This window comes from Porites lutea, chromosome 2 (assembly GCF_958299795.1).
Source record: "Porites lutea chromosome 2, jaPorLute2.1, whole genome shotgun sequence".
Classification (NCBI taxonomy): domain Eukaryota; kingdom Metazoa; phylum Cnidaria; class Anthozoa; order Scleractinia; family Poritidae; genus Porites; species Porites lutea.
Window position 1 is genome coordinate 54266353 of NC_133202.1, and position 13256 is coordinate 54279608.

Genomic DNA, 13256 nt, shown 5'->3' on the forward strand with positions numbered 1-13256 from the left:
TGCTACTGCACACAAGTTGAGCCGTGCATGACACTGATTTTAACTGAAATTAAAGAAATCAAAGACATAATTATGTTATTGGTGGTGGGGGTGACATTGACTTATTCACGACCGAATTATAGGGCCAATTGGAATTACGTGATGACGTAATAAAAGGGCTGCGATATCCAGAATTAACGTCGATATGGTTTACAAGCTAAAAACTAACGCTGAAACTCGCGCACATGTACAACTTTTGATGAATTTCAAGGGTACGCGTACTGAAAATGTTTTTAATAAAGTGAATATTTCTCGTTCTTCACTTTATCCGATGGTTAAGGCGCAAACAATCACGGGTAGGGTAAGGATTGACACGTAGTGGGGATAGTCACTGGCCGGCCACGGAAATATGGAGCGTTAGTGCGGAGCGGCCGTCACTGCGTTCAATATCGAAACTACGGAAAAGTGAAGGTAAATTCATGGCCAATTCAATAAAAAACTAAGGACAGCGTAGCAAACATTGCAAGTGTCCACGAAAACAATTACTTTCAATCCCACCTCGTGACACCATGAGTGACATGATAACGCAACGCAAATAGCGTGACATGAGCGCATATGTCTGTGTATTTGGACTGTATTTCTCAAGCGAAACCCTGTGTTTTTGTCTATTGTCGGCAGAGAAAATGAAAAGAGAGCTTTGAAACGTGAACTGGTATTTGACTCTCAAAGAAAACGACAGCTCAAACTGAGGAAAACACTGCTTCCTTCGTGTTACAACGGTTAACCACGTTTCGGAAAACGAAAAGTAAAATGAGTCTGTTATGACCTCTTAATGTCCATATGTATTCTCGTGGTTAACCGTTGAAACTCCTTATTTGCACCACATCGCTGGAATTTTTCTTGCCAAGAATACGTATTGCGAAGTACTTTCTACATAGCGGAATCTTCTTTTGCCTTTCGTGAGGAATTAGCGCATAAAAAAGGAAAATTTTCCAGCGCACGGCCGTCATTGATCACATGTTACCCCGCTTTCCTTGTCATCAAGTGAACTTCTGGGCAAAAGTAATTGCTGTTTTGGCGATGACGCAAACTGGTGTGTCTATCTTGAAAACAATTTCTTTGGTATTCTGTGATTTACGAGCTGGGAAATGAAATAGTTGTCCATCCAACATCAATAAAAAAATTATGCCACTGAATAAATGGCAGGCGGTCATCTAAAATCATTACAAAAGTACATTCCAAAACCTGGTCTAACCTGTTCGACGCCTACCTACGCTAAAGGTTTGGATCACTTAGGTTTGAAAAGGTCTCCAAAAAAACACACATCTATATATAGGACATAGCACAAACGGCTGGCCCATCATTTATGAGGTTCATAACCTGTATATTGTTCACGTCCTTTCACTAATGGCACAAGTCAATGTCAAAAATAATGCATGCCCCCTCAGTTACTCTGCAGTACTTCATTCGCTTAAGTTAATCATTTACCAGAACAATTTCCATTGCACCTTAGTGTTTCCATCCTTTTTCCACTATTGATAATACTTGTGAAAACATTACATCCGCTGCAACGGCATTGATCATAACACAAATGATTTCCCCTCGACCCCACAGGGTATCAGGAACGCGCGCGGAAGTACAAGATTAAGTGATGACATACGCTTCGTACATTTTACTCTACGTATACTACAAATCAGGACGAAACTTTACAAATTGTTGTTTCTAAAAAAAACAATTTGGCCCATAGAGTAACGTCATCGCACAAAAATTCAGCAGCGTCAAAAATCTAGCCGGAAAACACAGATACATATTTCAGACAATCAGGGACAAAAGTAGTTGACACACTTGTTTAAAACGGGTGCTTTTAGCAAACATTTAATTCATCTATTATTTCATTCTTTTTAAACGCCGTAAATCCCCTCACCCCCCGAATCAATGTTGTCTGAAGTAAAAAAAAGACTTGAGGGTCCAAAATTCAACATTGATTTTGGGGGGGAAGGGGTTGGGGTAGACAGGGGAATGGGATAAGTATATCCACTATGCAAAAAGGGGCCATTTTACGGAAGTGTGCCAACACTTTTGTCCCTCATTGTCTGAATGCAAAATTGTGCTACTGCACACAAGTTGAGCCGTGCATGACACTGATTTTAACTGAAATTAAAGAAATCAAAGACATAATTATGTTATTGGTGGTGGGGGTGACATTGACTTATTCACGACCGAATTATAGGGCCAATTGGAATTACGTGATGACGTAATAAAAGGGCTGCGATATCCAGAATTAACGTCGATATGGTTTACAAGCTAAAAACTAACGCTGAAACTCGCGCACATGTACAACTTTTGATGAATTTCAAGGGTACGCGTACTGAAAATGTTTTTAATAAAGTGAATATTTCTCGTTCTTCACTTTATCCGATGGTTAAGGCGCAAACAATCACGGGTAGGGTAAGGATTGACACGTAGTGGGGATAGTCACTGGCCGGCCACGGAAATATGGAGCGTTAGTGCGGAGCGGCCGTCACTGCGTTCAATATCGAAACTACGGAAAAGTGAAGGTAAATTCATGGCCAATTCAATAAAAAACTAAGGACAGCGTAGCAAACATTGCAAGTGTCCACGAAAACAATTACTTTCAATCCCACCTCGTGACACCATGAGTGACATGATAACGCAACGCAAATAGCGTGACATGAGCGCATATGTCTGTGTATTTGGACTGTATTTCTCAAGCGAAACCCTGTGTTTTTGTCTATTGTCGGCAGAGAAAATGAAAAGAGAGCTTTGAAACGTGAACTGGTATTTGACTCTCAAAGAAAACGACAGCTCAAACTGAGGAAAACACTGCTTCCTTCGTGTTACAACGGTTAACCACGTTTCGGAAAACGAAAAGTAAAATGAGTCTGTTATGACCTCTTAATGTCCATATGTATTCTCGTGGTTAACCGTTGAAACTCCTTATTTGCACCACATCGCTGGAATTTTTCTTGCCAAGAATACGTATTGCGAAGTACTTTCTACATAGCGGAATCTTCTTTTGCCTTTCGTGAGGAATTAGCGCATAAAAAAGGAAAATTTTCCAGCGCACGGCCGTCATTGATCACATGTTACCCCGCTTTCCTTGTCATCAAGTGAACTTCTGGGCAAAAGTAATTGCTGTTTTGGCGATGACGCAAACTGGTGTGTCTATCTTGAAAACAATTTCTTTGGTATTCTGTGATTTACGAGCTGGGAAATGAAATAGTTGTCCATCCAACATCAATAAAAAAATTATGCCACTGAATAAATGGCAGGCGGTCATCTAAAATCATTACAAAAGTACATTCCAAAACCTGGTCTAACCTGTTCGACGCCTACCTACGCTAAAGGTTTGGATCACTTAGGTTTGAAAAGGTCTCCAAAAAAACACACATCTATATATAGGACATAGCACAAACGGCTGGCCCATCATTTATGAGGTTCATAACCTGTATATTGTTCACGTCCTTTCACTAATGGCACAAGTCAATGTCAAAAATAATGCATGTCCCCTCAGTTACTCTGCAGTACTTCATTCGCTTAAGTTAATCATTTACCAGAACAATTTCCATTGCACCTTAGTGTTTCCATCCTTTTTCCACTATTGATAATACTTGTGAAAACATTACATCCGCTGCAACGGCATTGATCATAACACAAATGATTTCCCCTCGACCCCACAGGGTATCAGGAACGCGCGCGGAAGTACAAGATTAAGTGATGACATACGCTTCGTACATTTTACTCTACGTATACTACAAATCAGGACGAAACTTTACAAATTGTTGTTTCTAAAAAAAACAATTTGGCCCATAGAGTAACGTCATCGCACAAAAATTCAGCAGCGTCAAAAATCTAGCCGGAAAACACAGATACATATTTCAGACAATCAGGGACAAAAGTAGTTGACACACTTGTTTAAAACGGGTGCTTTTAGCAAACATTTAATTCATCTATTATTTCATTCTTTTTAAACGCCGTAAATCCCCTCATCCCCCGAATCAATGTTGTCTGAAGTAAAAAAAAGACTTGAGGGTCCAAAATTCAACATTGATTTTGGGGGGGAAGGGGTTGGGGTAGACAGGGGAATGGGATAAGTATATCCACTATGCAAAAAGGGGCCATTTTACGGAACTGTGCCAACACTTTTGTCCCTCATTGTCTGAATGCAAAATTGTGCTACTGCACACAAGTTGAGCCGTGCATGACACTGATTTTAACTGAAATTAAAGAAATCAAAGACATAATTATGTTATTGGTGGTGGGGGTGACATTGACTTATTCACGACCGAATTATAGGGCCAATTGGAATTACGTGATGACGTAATAAAAGGGCTGCGATATCCAGAATTAACGTCGATATGGTTTACAAGCTAAAAACTAACGCTGAAACTCGCGCACATGTACAACTTTTGATGAATTTCAAGGGTACGCGTACTGAAAATGTTTTTAATAAAGTGAATATTTCTCGTTCTTCACTTTATCCGATGGTTAAGGCGCAAACAATCACGGGTAGGGTAAGGATTGACACGTAGTGGGGATAGTCACTGGCCGGCCACGGAAATATGGAGCGTTAGTGCGGAGCGGCCGTCACTGCGTTCAATATCGAAACTACGGAAAAGTGAAGGTAAATTCATGGCCAATTCAATAAAAAACTAAGGACAGCGTAGCAAACATTGCAAGTGTCCACGAAAACAATTACTTTCAATCCCACCTCGTGACACCATGAGTGACATGATAACGCAACGCAAATAGCGTGACATGAGCGCATATGTCTGTGTATTTGGACTGTATTTCTCAAGCGAAACCCTGTGTTTTTGTCTATTGTCGGCAGAGAAAATGAAAAGAGAGCTTTGAAACGTGAACTGGTATTTGACTCTCAAAGAAAACGACAGCTCAAACTGAGGAAAACACTGCTTCCTTCGTGTTACAACGGTTAACCACGTTTCGGAAAACGAAAAGTAAAATGAGTCTGTTATGACCTCTTAATGTCCATATGTATTCTCGTGGTTAACCGTTGAAACTCCTTATTTGCACCACATCGCTGGAATTTTTCTTGCCAAGAATACGTATTGCGAAGTACTTTCTACATAGCGGAATCTTCTTTTGCCTTTCGTGAGGAATTAGCGCATAAAAAAGGAAAATTTTCCAGCGCACGGCCGTCATTGATCACATGTTACCCCGCTTTCCTTGTCATCAAGTGAACTTCTGGGCAAAAGTAATTGCTGTTTTGGCGATGACGCAAACTGGTGTGTCTATCTTGAAAACAATTTCTTTGGTATTCTGTGATTTACGAGCTGGGAAATGAAATAGTTGTCCATCCAACATCAATAAAAAAATTATGCCACTGAATAAATGGCAGGCGGTCATCTAAAATCATTACAAAAGTACATTCCAAAACCTGGTCTAACCTGTTCGACGCCTACCTACGCTAAAGGTTTGGATCACTTAGGTTTGAAAAGGTCTCCAAAAAAACACACATCTATATATAGGACATAGCACAAACGGCTGGCCCATCATTTATGAGGTTCATAACCTGTATATTGTTCACGTCCTTTCACTAATGGCACAAGTCAATGTCAAAAATAATGCATGTCCCCTCAGTTACTCTGCAGTACTTCATTCGCTTAAGTTAATCATTTACCAGAACAATTTCCATTGCACCTTAGTGTTTCCATCCTTTTTCCACTATTGATAATACTTGTGAAAACATTACATCCGCTGCAACGGCATTGATCATAACACAAATGATTTCCCCTCGACCCCACAGGGTATCAGGAACGCGCGCGGAAGTACAAGATTAAGTGATGACATACGCTTCGTACATTTTACTCTACGTATACTACAAATCAGGACGAAACTTTACAAATTGTTGTTTCTAAAAAAAACAATTTGGCCCATAGAGTAACGTCATCGCACAAAAATTCAGCAGCGTCAAAAATCTAGCCGGAAAACACAGATACATATTTCAGACAATCAGGGACAAAAGTAGTTGACACACTTGTTTAAAACGGGTGCTTTTAGCAAACATTTAATTCATCTATTATTTCATTCTTTTTAAACGCCGTAAATCCCCTCACCCCCCGAATCAATGTTGTCTGAAGTAAAAAAAAGACTTGAGGGTCCAAAATTCAACATTGATTTTGGGGGGGAAGGGGTTGGGGTAGACAGGGGAATGGGATAAGTATATCCACTATGCAAAAAGGGGCCATTTTACGGAACTGTGCCAACACTTTTGTCCCTCATTGTCTGAATGCAAAATTGTGCTACTGCACACAAGTTGAGCCGTGCATGACACTGATTTTAACTGAAATTAAAGAAATCAAAGACATAATTATGTTATTGGTGGTGGGGGTGACATTGACTTATTCACGACCGAATTATAGGGCCAATTGGAATTACGTGATGACGTAATAAAAGGGCTGCGATATCCAGAATTAACGTCGATATGGTTTACAAGCTAAAAACTAACGCTGAAACTCGCGCACATGTACAACTTTTGATGAATTTCAAGGGTACGCGTACTGAAAATGTTTTTAATAAAGTGAATATTTCTCGTTCTTCACTTTATCCGATGGTTAAGGCGCAAACAATCACGGGTAGGGTAAGGATTGACACGTAGTGGGGATAGTCACTGGCCGGCCACGGAAATATGGAGCGTTAGTGCGGAGCGGCCGTCACTGCGTTCAATATCGAAACTACGGAAAAGTGAAGGTAAATTCATGGCCAATTCAATAAAAAACTAAGGACAGCGTAGCAAACATTGCAAGTGTCCACGAAAACAATTACTTTCAATCCCACCTCGTGACACCATGAGTGACATGATAACGCAACGCAAATAGCGTGACATGAGCGCATATGTCTGTGTATTTGGACTGTATTTCTCAAGCGAAACCCTGTGTTTTTGTCTATTGTCGGCAGAGAAAATGAAAAGAGAGCTTTGAAACGTGAACTGGTATTTGACTCTCAAAGAAAACGACAGCTCAAACTGAGGAAAACACTGCTTCCTTCGTGTTACAACGGTTAACCACGTTTCGGAAAACGAAAAGTAAAATGAGTCTGTTATGACCTCTTAATGTCCATATGTATTCTCGTGGTTAACCGTTGAAACTCCTTATTTGCACCACATCGCTGGAATTTTTCTTGCCAAGAATACGTATTGCGAAGTACTTTCTACATAGCGGAATCTTCTTTTGCCTTTCGTGAGGAATTAGCGCATAAAAAAGGAAAATTTTCCAGCGCACGGCCGTCATTGATCACATGTTACCCCGCTTTCCTTGTCATCAAGTGAACTTCTGGGCAAAAGTAATTGCTGTTTTGGCGATGACGCAAACTGGTGTGTCTATCTTGAAAACAATTTCTTTGGTATTCTGTGATTTACGAGCTGGGAAATGAAATAGTTGTCCATCCAACATCAATAAAAAAATTATGCCACTGAATAAATGGCAGGCGGTCATCTAAAATCATTACAAAAGTACATTCCAAAACCTGGTCTAACCTGTTCGACGCCTACCTACGCTAAAGGTTTGGATCACTTAGGTTTGAAAAGGTCTCCAAAAAAACACACATCTATATATAGGACATAGCACAAACGGCTGGCCCATCATTTATGAGGTTCATAACCTGTATATTGTTCACGTCCTTTCACTAATGGCACAAGTCAATGTCAAAAATAATGCATGTCCCCTCAGTTACTCTGCAGTACTTCATTCGCTTAAGTTAATCATTTACCAGAACAATTTCCATTGCACCTTAGTGTTTCCATCCTTTTTCCACTATTGATAATACTTGTGAAAACATTACATCCGCTGCAACGGCATTGATCATAACACAAATGATTTCCCCTCGACCCCACAGGGTATCAGGAACGCGCGCGGAAGTACAAGATTAAGTGATGACATACGCTTCGTACATTTTACTCTACGTATACTACAAATCAGGACGAAACTTTACAAATTGTTGTTTCTAAAAAAAACAATTTGGCCCATAGAGTAACGTCATCGCACAAAAATTCAGCAGCGTCAAAAATCTAGCCGGAAAACACAGATACATATTTCAGACAATCAGGGACAAAAGTAGTTGACACACTTGTTTAAAACGGGTGCTTTTAGCAAACATTTAATTCATCTATTATTTCATTCTTTTTAAACGCCGTAAATCCCCTCACCCCCCGAATCAATGTTGTCTGAAGTAAAAAAAAGACTTGAGGGTCCAAAATTCAACATTGATTTTGGGGGGGAAGGGGTTGGGGTAGACAGGGGAATGGGATAAGTATATCCACTATGCAAAAAGGGGCCATTTTACGGAAGTGTGCCAACACTTTTGTCCCTCATTGTGGGTCCAAAGGCACCGGAATGGCTTCGAAAGTCGCACGGCAAGAGTAAACCTTAAGGAGGATGTGGATGAGGAAACGAGCGCGGAGGGAAAGGAGCGACAAAGGAAGGCATTGCAGAGCTTTGCGAAAGAATCCGGACGGGGTGTATGACAGCAACGAACGAGAGGGAGGACCAAAGAAAGAGCTGGTACACTTCAATCCACTTGCTCTGAGTATGTTCAGAAGGAATGCGTCGGCACATGGAGAAGTCGATCTGCTGAAAGAGGTTCAAGGAAGTGAAGGACAAACTACAGTTCAAGGCGCAGCCGAAGAATATGAGATTATCTGTTCAAAAGGCCACGTAGTTGCTCGATCTCAAGCACAATTACAAGAGGTATATCAATCTTTCTTCCTTGAAGTTCTTTTAAAAGATCTCCACCATAACGGTGACGCATTCCTGGAAGATCACATGGGTTTGAGATGGCTGGAACAGTCAGAGGAAGATCCGCTTGTATACCAGACTGGGCACCGTGACGATAGAAATTCACCTAAGTGTATAATCGGGAAAGTTCAAATAATAAAAGATGGAAAAAACTTCTGTTTGAGCTGCCTTGAAGAGCAACGCCTAGTTGCATTGCTCCTGGGGTCAATTGAATTAGATGATTCACCTGCGTCAGGTGGTGACGAAGAGGAAGGGGCGCAAGCTCAGGTGGACAACAGAGCCAATTAGATTTGAAGCTGGTAGGAGTAGGTCTGGAAGACCTACAACCAGACATGTCCTCTAACAATCTACAATGGTTATTAAGCCAGGAAAAGCCATTAATGGCATGACACAGAAAAGCTGTTAAACTGCAGAGCCTGTGGCTTGCATCATTCAATTTTTCTACTTCATGTAAAGCAGGTATTTTGCTATTGTTAATTGATCGTGATCCTCACTGTAACACACACAGAGTGAAAGAGGAAATTCACATAAGACTACAAAATCAACAGGGATAGCAGAATAGAAAGCTCTGATAGAACCTACAACTTGCACTAAAAATTAAAGTTAATGTTTTTCTCATCAGCCCATTTGAGCATGTTCTATATTCTATATTTGGAGATAAACAAAGTTGCCTAAGATAAAATTTTGTGTAAAAACATGGATGGGATCAATTTTTGTATCAGGGCTCAGGGATCAAAATTTTGGGGAAAATGGGGCTCAGGGATCAAAACAACGGCAAGAAAATAGGGATCAATGGGTCCCGGATATACCATGTTACGACCCTGAAGTACACATGAAGATAAGTAAGAATGAAGTAAAATGCGTAGTTCCGGAAAATATCCATACTCCCACAGAGGGCAAAGGGAAATTCCGAGGGGGAGGGGGTCCAAAAGGAGGCAATTTCCGGGGGGGGGGGTGAAGGCTTTCTTTTCGGGGTATTTTTCCCAGGGGCTTCGAGTGAGATTGGCGAGTTATTAAGAACTAAAAGCTGCTCTGTTAAGCAAACTAACAGTTGTTATTTTTATTTTTATTTATTTATTTTTTTTTTTTACTGTTAACGACCTTTTTGAACAAGAATTATTGTCTTAATCAATGATTTTTATTTATGGTTGGTTGAATGTTTTTTTTTTTCTCAGCTTACGTAACACGTAACCAAAACTTTGCCCTGCGAGCAATGGTTTCTCCAGGCCGGACTGCGGCTACGCTACCAATAGCCTCCCATGCAAGCGTTTTTAGGGGAGCTCGTATTTCGTCCCTCCCCACAGGAGGGACAAAAAACGAGCTCCCCTAAAAACGCCTGCGTAGGAGGCTACGCTACCAAGAAAGAGAGAGCACCACGAGCGACCGTTTGCTTTTCCATCGAGCATGCACGTCTACGTGACGCGGCTGTACATTAAAAAGTCAATTGACATCAAACTTCCTTTGATCGCGGGACGTTATGTCGTATGCCACGCTCGGCTCGGCTCGAGTTCAGTTGGAGCTGGCTAAAAGTCATGAGTATTTGTACAACCGCGTGGGCTCTCTACCTTAAGAAAGGACTACGGAAGCCTCTAAGGGACTGTGCAATAATTATCTGGAGGGGGGGGGGTTCTAAGATTAATAGGGGGGGCCTGAACTTAAACCAAAGCGCAGGGTAGGGGGGGTAATAGGTAATTTCTTAAACATTTGTAGGGGGGGTTAGAAGTTAAACTGAGAGGTCTGATCTCAATCCATGGACTCAAGATAATGTATATTACATGTAAGCTAATCGAAATCAATTTTTGGAATCTTTTAAGAAATATTAATATTAACAGCTTCAAAACCTTGTACTAAAAATGAACAGTTTATCTCAACAATATTAAACATATATTCAAGAACTTGAGTTAAATCCCGAGTTGGTTTTGAACAAGCACTTCCGCTTCCCCAACGAAGCATTTACAGGAAAGCAAGTCCCTCATGACTCGGCGCAGAACGAGGCAGAACGCACTAATGTTGCAATTGGAGAAGCTCTTACGACAGGAAGTCCGGTCGCCCCACCCAATGACCCTTTTCATGGGCTTCCTACTGCAGAATTGGAAGAATGTGCTTGAAAGACATAGAACAACACTGCATTGCCTGGGAGGAAGCAAATACTTGGTCAATGGCCAACCAAATTGCACAGCGCATTCATGACGAATCGGGTCCTGGAAAGAATGACTTCCTGATCTCCCTTGCCAGCTACCATCCGGAAAGTCACATCCTGCTTCATCTCTCGAAGTACCTTCTTAAATGGAGGAAGGCTTCTCCACAGCAACGACACAAAATATGCGGGAACGGAGTTTTTTCAAAGCTTCAAAAGATGAAAGATGCCCATGTGAAGCAAGGACAATACTACCTTGAGTACTTGAAGTTTTCATGTGACCCAACCTGCGATGAATGCGAGGAAGAAGGTTGGACAGGTGGCATTCCCATTACACGATCTCCATTGCCAGCCCTTGATCCGTCCTCGCCAGGAAAGTATCTCCCAGTTGATGAACCTCGTTTGGCTCCAAGCGAGGTTGACAGTATCCTTCCTAGTGTACAAGTGAAGAAGATGTTTGTTGAAAAGAAAGTGACCTCTTCTGATAACCAGGCCATACGGCAAGCATGCTTAAAGCTTAACATCGACGAAAGTTCTTGCAGAAGATATCTTCAGCACCTTGAATTCTTGGCTCTAAAAGCAGACAAAAGAAATCTGGAAAGAAACACCATTCCAGAAGATATTTGTTGGGAGAGCAGAGACGATGTTGAAAGACTGACTAACAAGCAACTTCGGCTCTATCTAAGGCAAGAAGGTCTAACGGTATCTGGAAACAAGGCACAATTAGTTGAGCGAATACTTAAGCATGCAGATGGTTCTGTAGCAAGAACATTTGATGAAGACATCGAAGATGATGATGAAAACATGCCCTCCAGTTCTCATGATGATACCTCAAGTGATTCTGAGGAGGAGTCAACCGAGTATGAAGGTGGTTCATCAGGCGACGATTATGTGGAGCGCAGCTTCCAAGTTTTATTAATTGATGATGCAGACATACCAGAAGTAGTGTAAAGGTAAAGAGGGATGTAGGGAGGATCGGAGGTTGGGGAGGGGGGGTTGAAAGTAATCTCCCCTCTAGACGGGGGTGGACAAGAAGTTATTTTAACTTTAATTCAGGGGGGGTGCAACTTTATTTTAAGGCCTACTTTGCTAATTTTAGAACCCCCCCCCCCCCCCCCCTCCAGATAATTATTGCACAGTCCCTAACACTGTGACCGGAAGTATTCTTTTCCCGCCACGCGTCAATCGACCTCAAGTAGGAAGTTCCATGACGGCTACAGCGTAACGTAAGCTCCTGCCTGGAGAAACCACTGCTCGCAGGGTACCAAAACTGGTGAGCTTTTTAACATGTATTTGAAGTGCGAAGGCAATTTACATGAAAGTGCTTTTCCCGCTGTCAACATTATTAGAATTTTTGTTGTGTTTATCTGCATCATTTTTATCGAGGCACAAATTTTCCAAGGTGGGTTGGTTATGGGTTTCAGGTGTAGTCATAACTGCAATTGCTGCTGCAACTACGAGGCCAGCCATTATTCCAAATGGCAAGAATCGATGAACGGTGAGCTGAAAAAGAAAGGTGAAACGAATGTTGAGTTAACCTGAAATGTTGCTAAGAGCCGATCCTATTACTAGTGAAAAAAAAATTTGGGCCATCAAAAATGGATATAAACCGTTGTAACTGCAGGGTCTTATTAATTTAAGTCGAAGCATTGAGTTTACGCTACCTGTTATATTATAAGTATTTACCAATTTGATTAGCTCTCGCAACTCGGAATATCCTTGGCTTATTATTTTTTTCGAATGGTAGTCAAAAGGGAGCTTAAGCAACAGCGACGGCGACGGCTGCTAAAACTGTACAAGCTTCCTTAGGGTCCCTCCCCTTGATCCACTCACCAAAAGAGGCGCGTAAGCAGCAGCAAAGCCGCTCGCACGAGCAGATGCTGTTGATGTTCCCATGCCAACACTCCTGAGAAAAACAAAAGAACAAGTGTGAATCAACTAAAACAAAACTGTAGCTGTTATGCAAATAGGCCTACTCTGGGACCTAAAGTCACCCAAAGTCGCCTTAAGTCGCCTTAAGTCGCCTAAAATCGCCTTAAGTCGCCTAAAATCGCCTTAAGTCGCCTTTAGTTTCCTTAAGTCACTAAATCATTCAAATCTTAACGAGGTTCAAATTGTCTTGTAGTTATTACTTTTTTAGTTTTCTATTTCCAGAATGCATGATTTCTCATAAAGTGTATAATAACCCGTGTTCAATAATATTAGCCACAGACCCACCCCACCCCCCACAAAAAAACTCCCATGGTGACTTAAGACCCATTAATTTCTTCTCCAGCCCTCTAATTTATACATTTAATTACTTTACACAATTTACTACACGTAATAATTAGTCGTAAGCAATACAAGAATAATCATTCCTGTATTGT

The 13256-nt window shown here is 41.2% G+C and overlaps 1 protein-coding gene across 1 annotated transcript in view; it reads right to left on the reverse strand.

The window, feature by feature from the left end:
- Positions 1 to 12053: 12053 nt before the first annotated feature.
- Positions 12054 to 13256, reverse strand: part of LOC140929056 (solute carrier family 22 member 15-like) — a 23311-nt gene continuing 22108 nt past the window's right edge. The window contains exons 9-10 of the mRNA XM_073378882.1: positions 12724 to 12796; positions 12054 to 12393 (exon numbers count right to left, since the gene is read on the reverse strand). Coding sequence (XP_073234983.1) covers positions 12202 to 12393; positions 12724 to 12796 — 265 coding nt within the window. The 3' untranslated portion in view covers positions 12054 to 12201. The remainder of the gene's footprint in view (positions 12394 to 12723; positions 12797 to 13256) is intronic.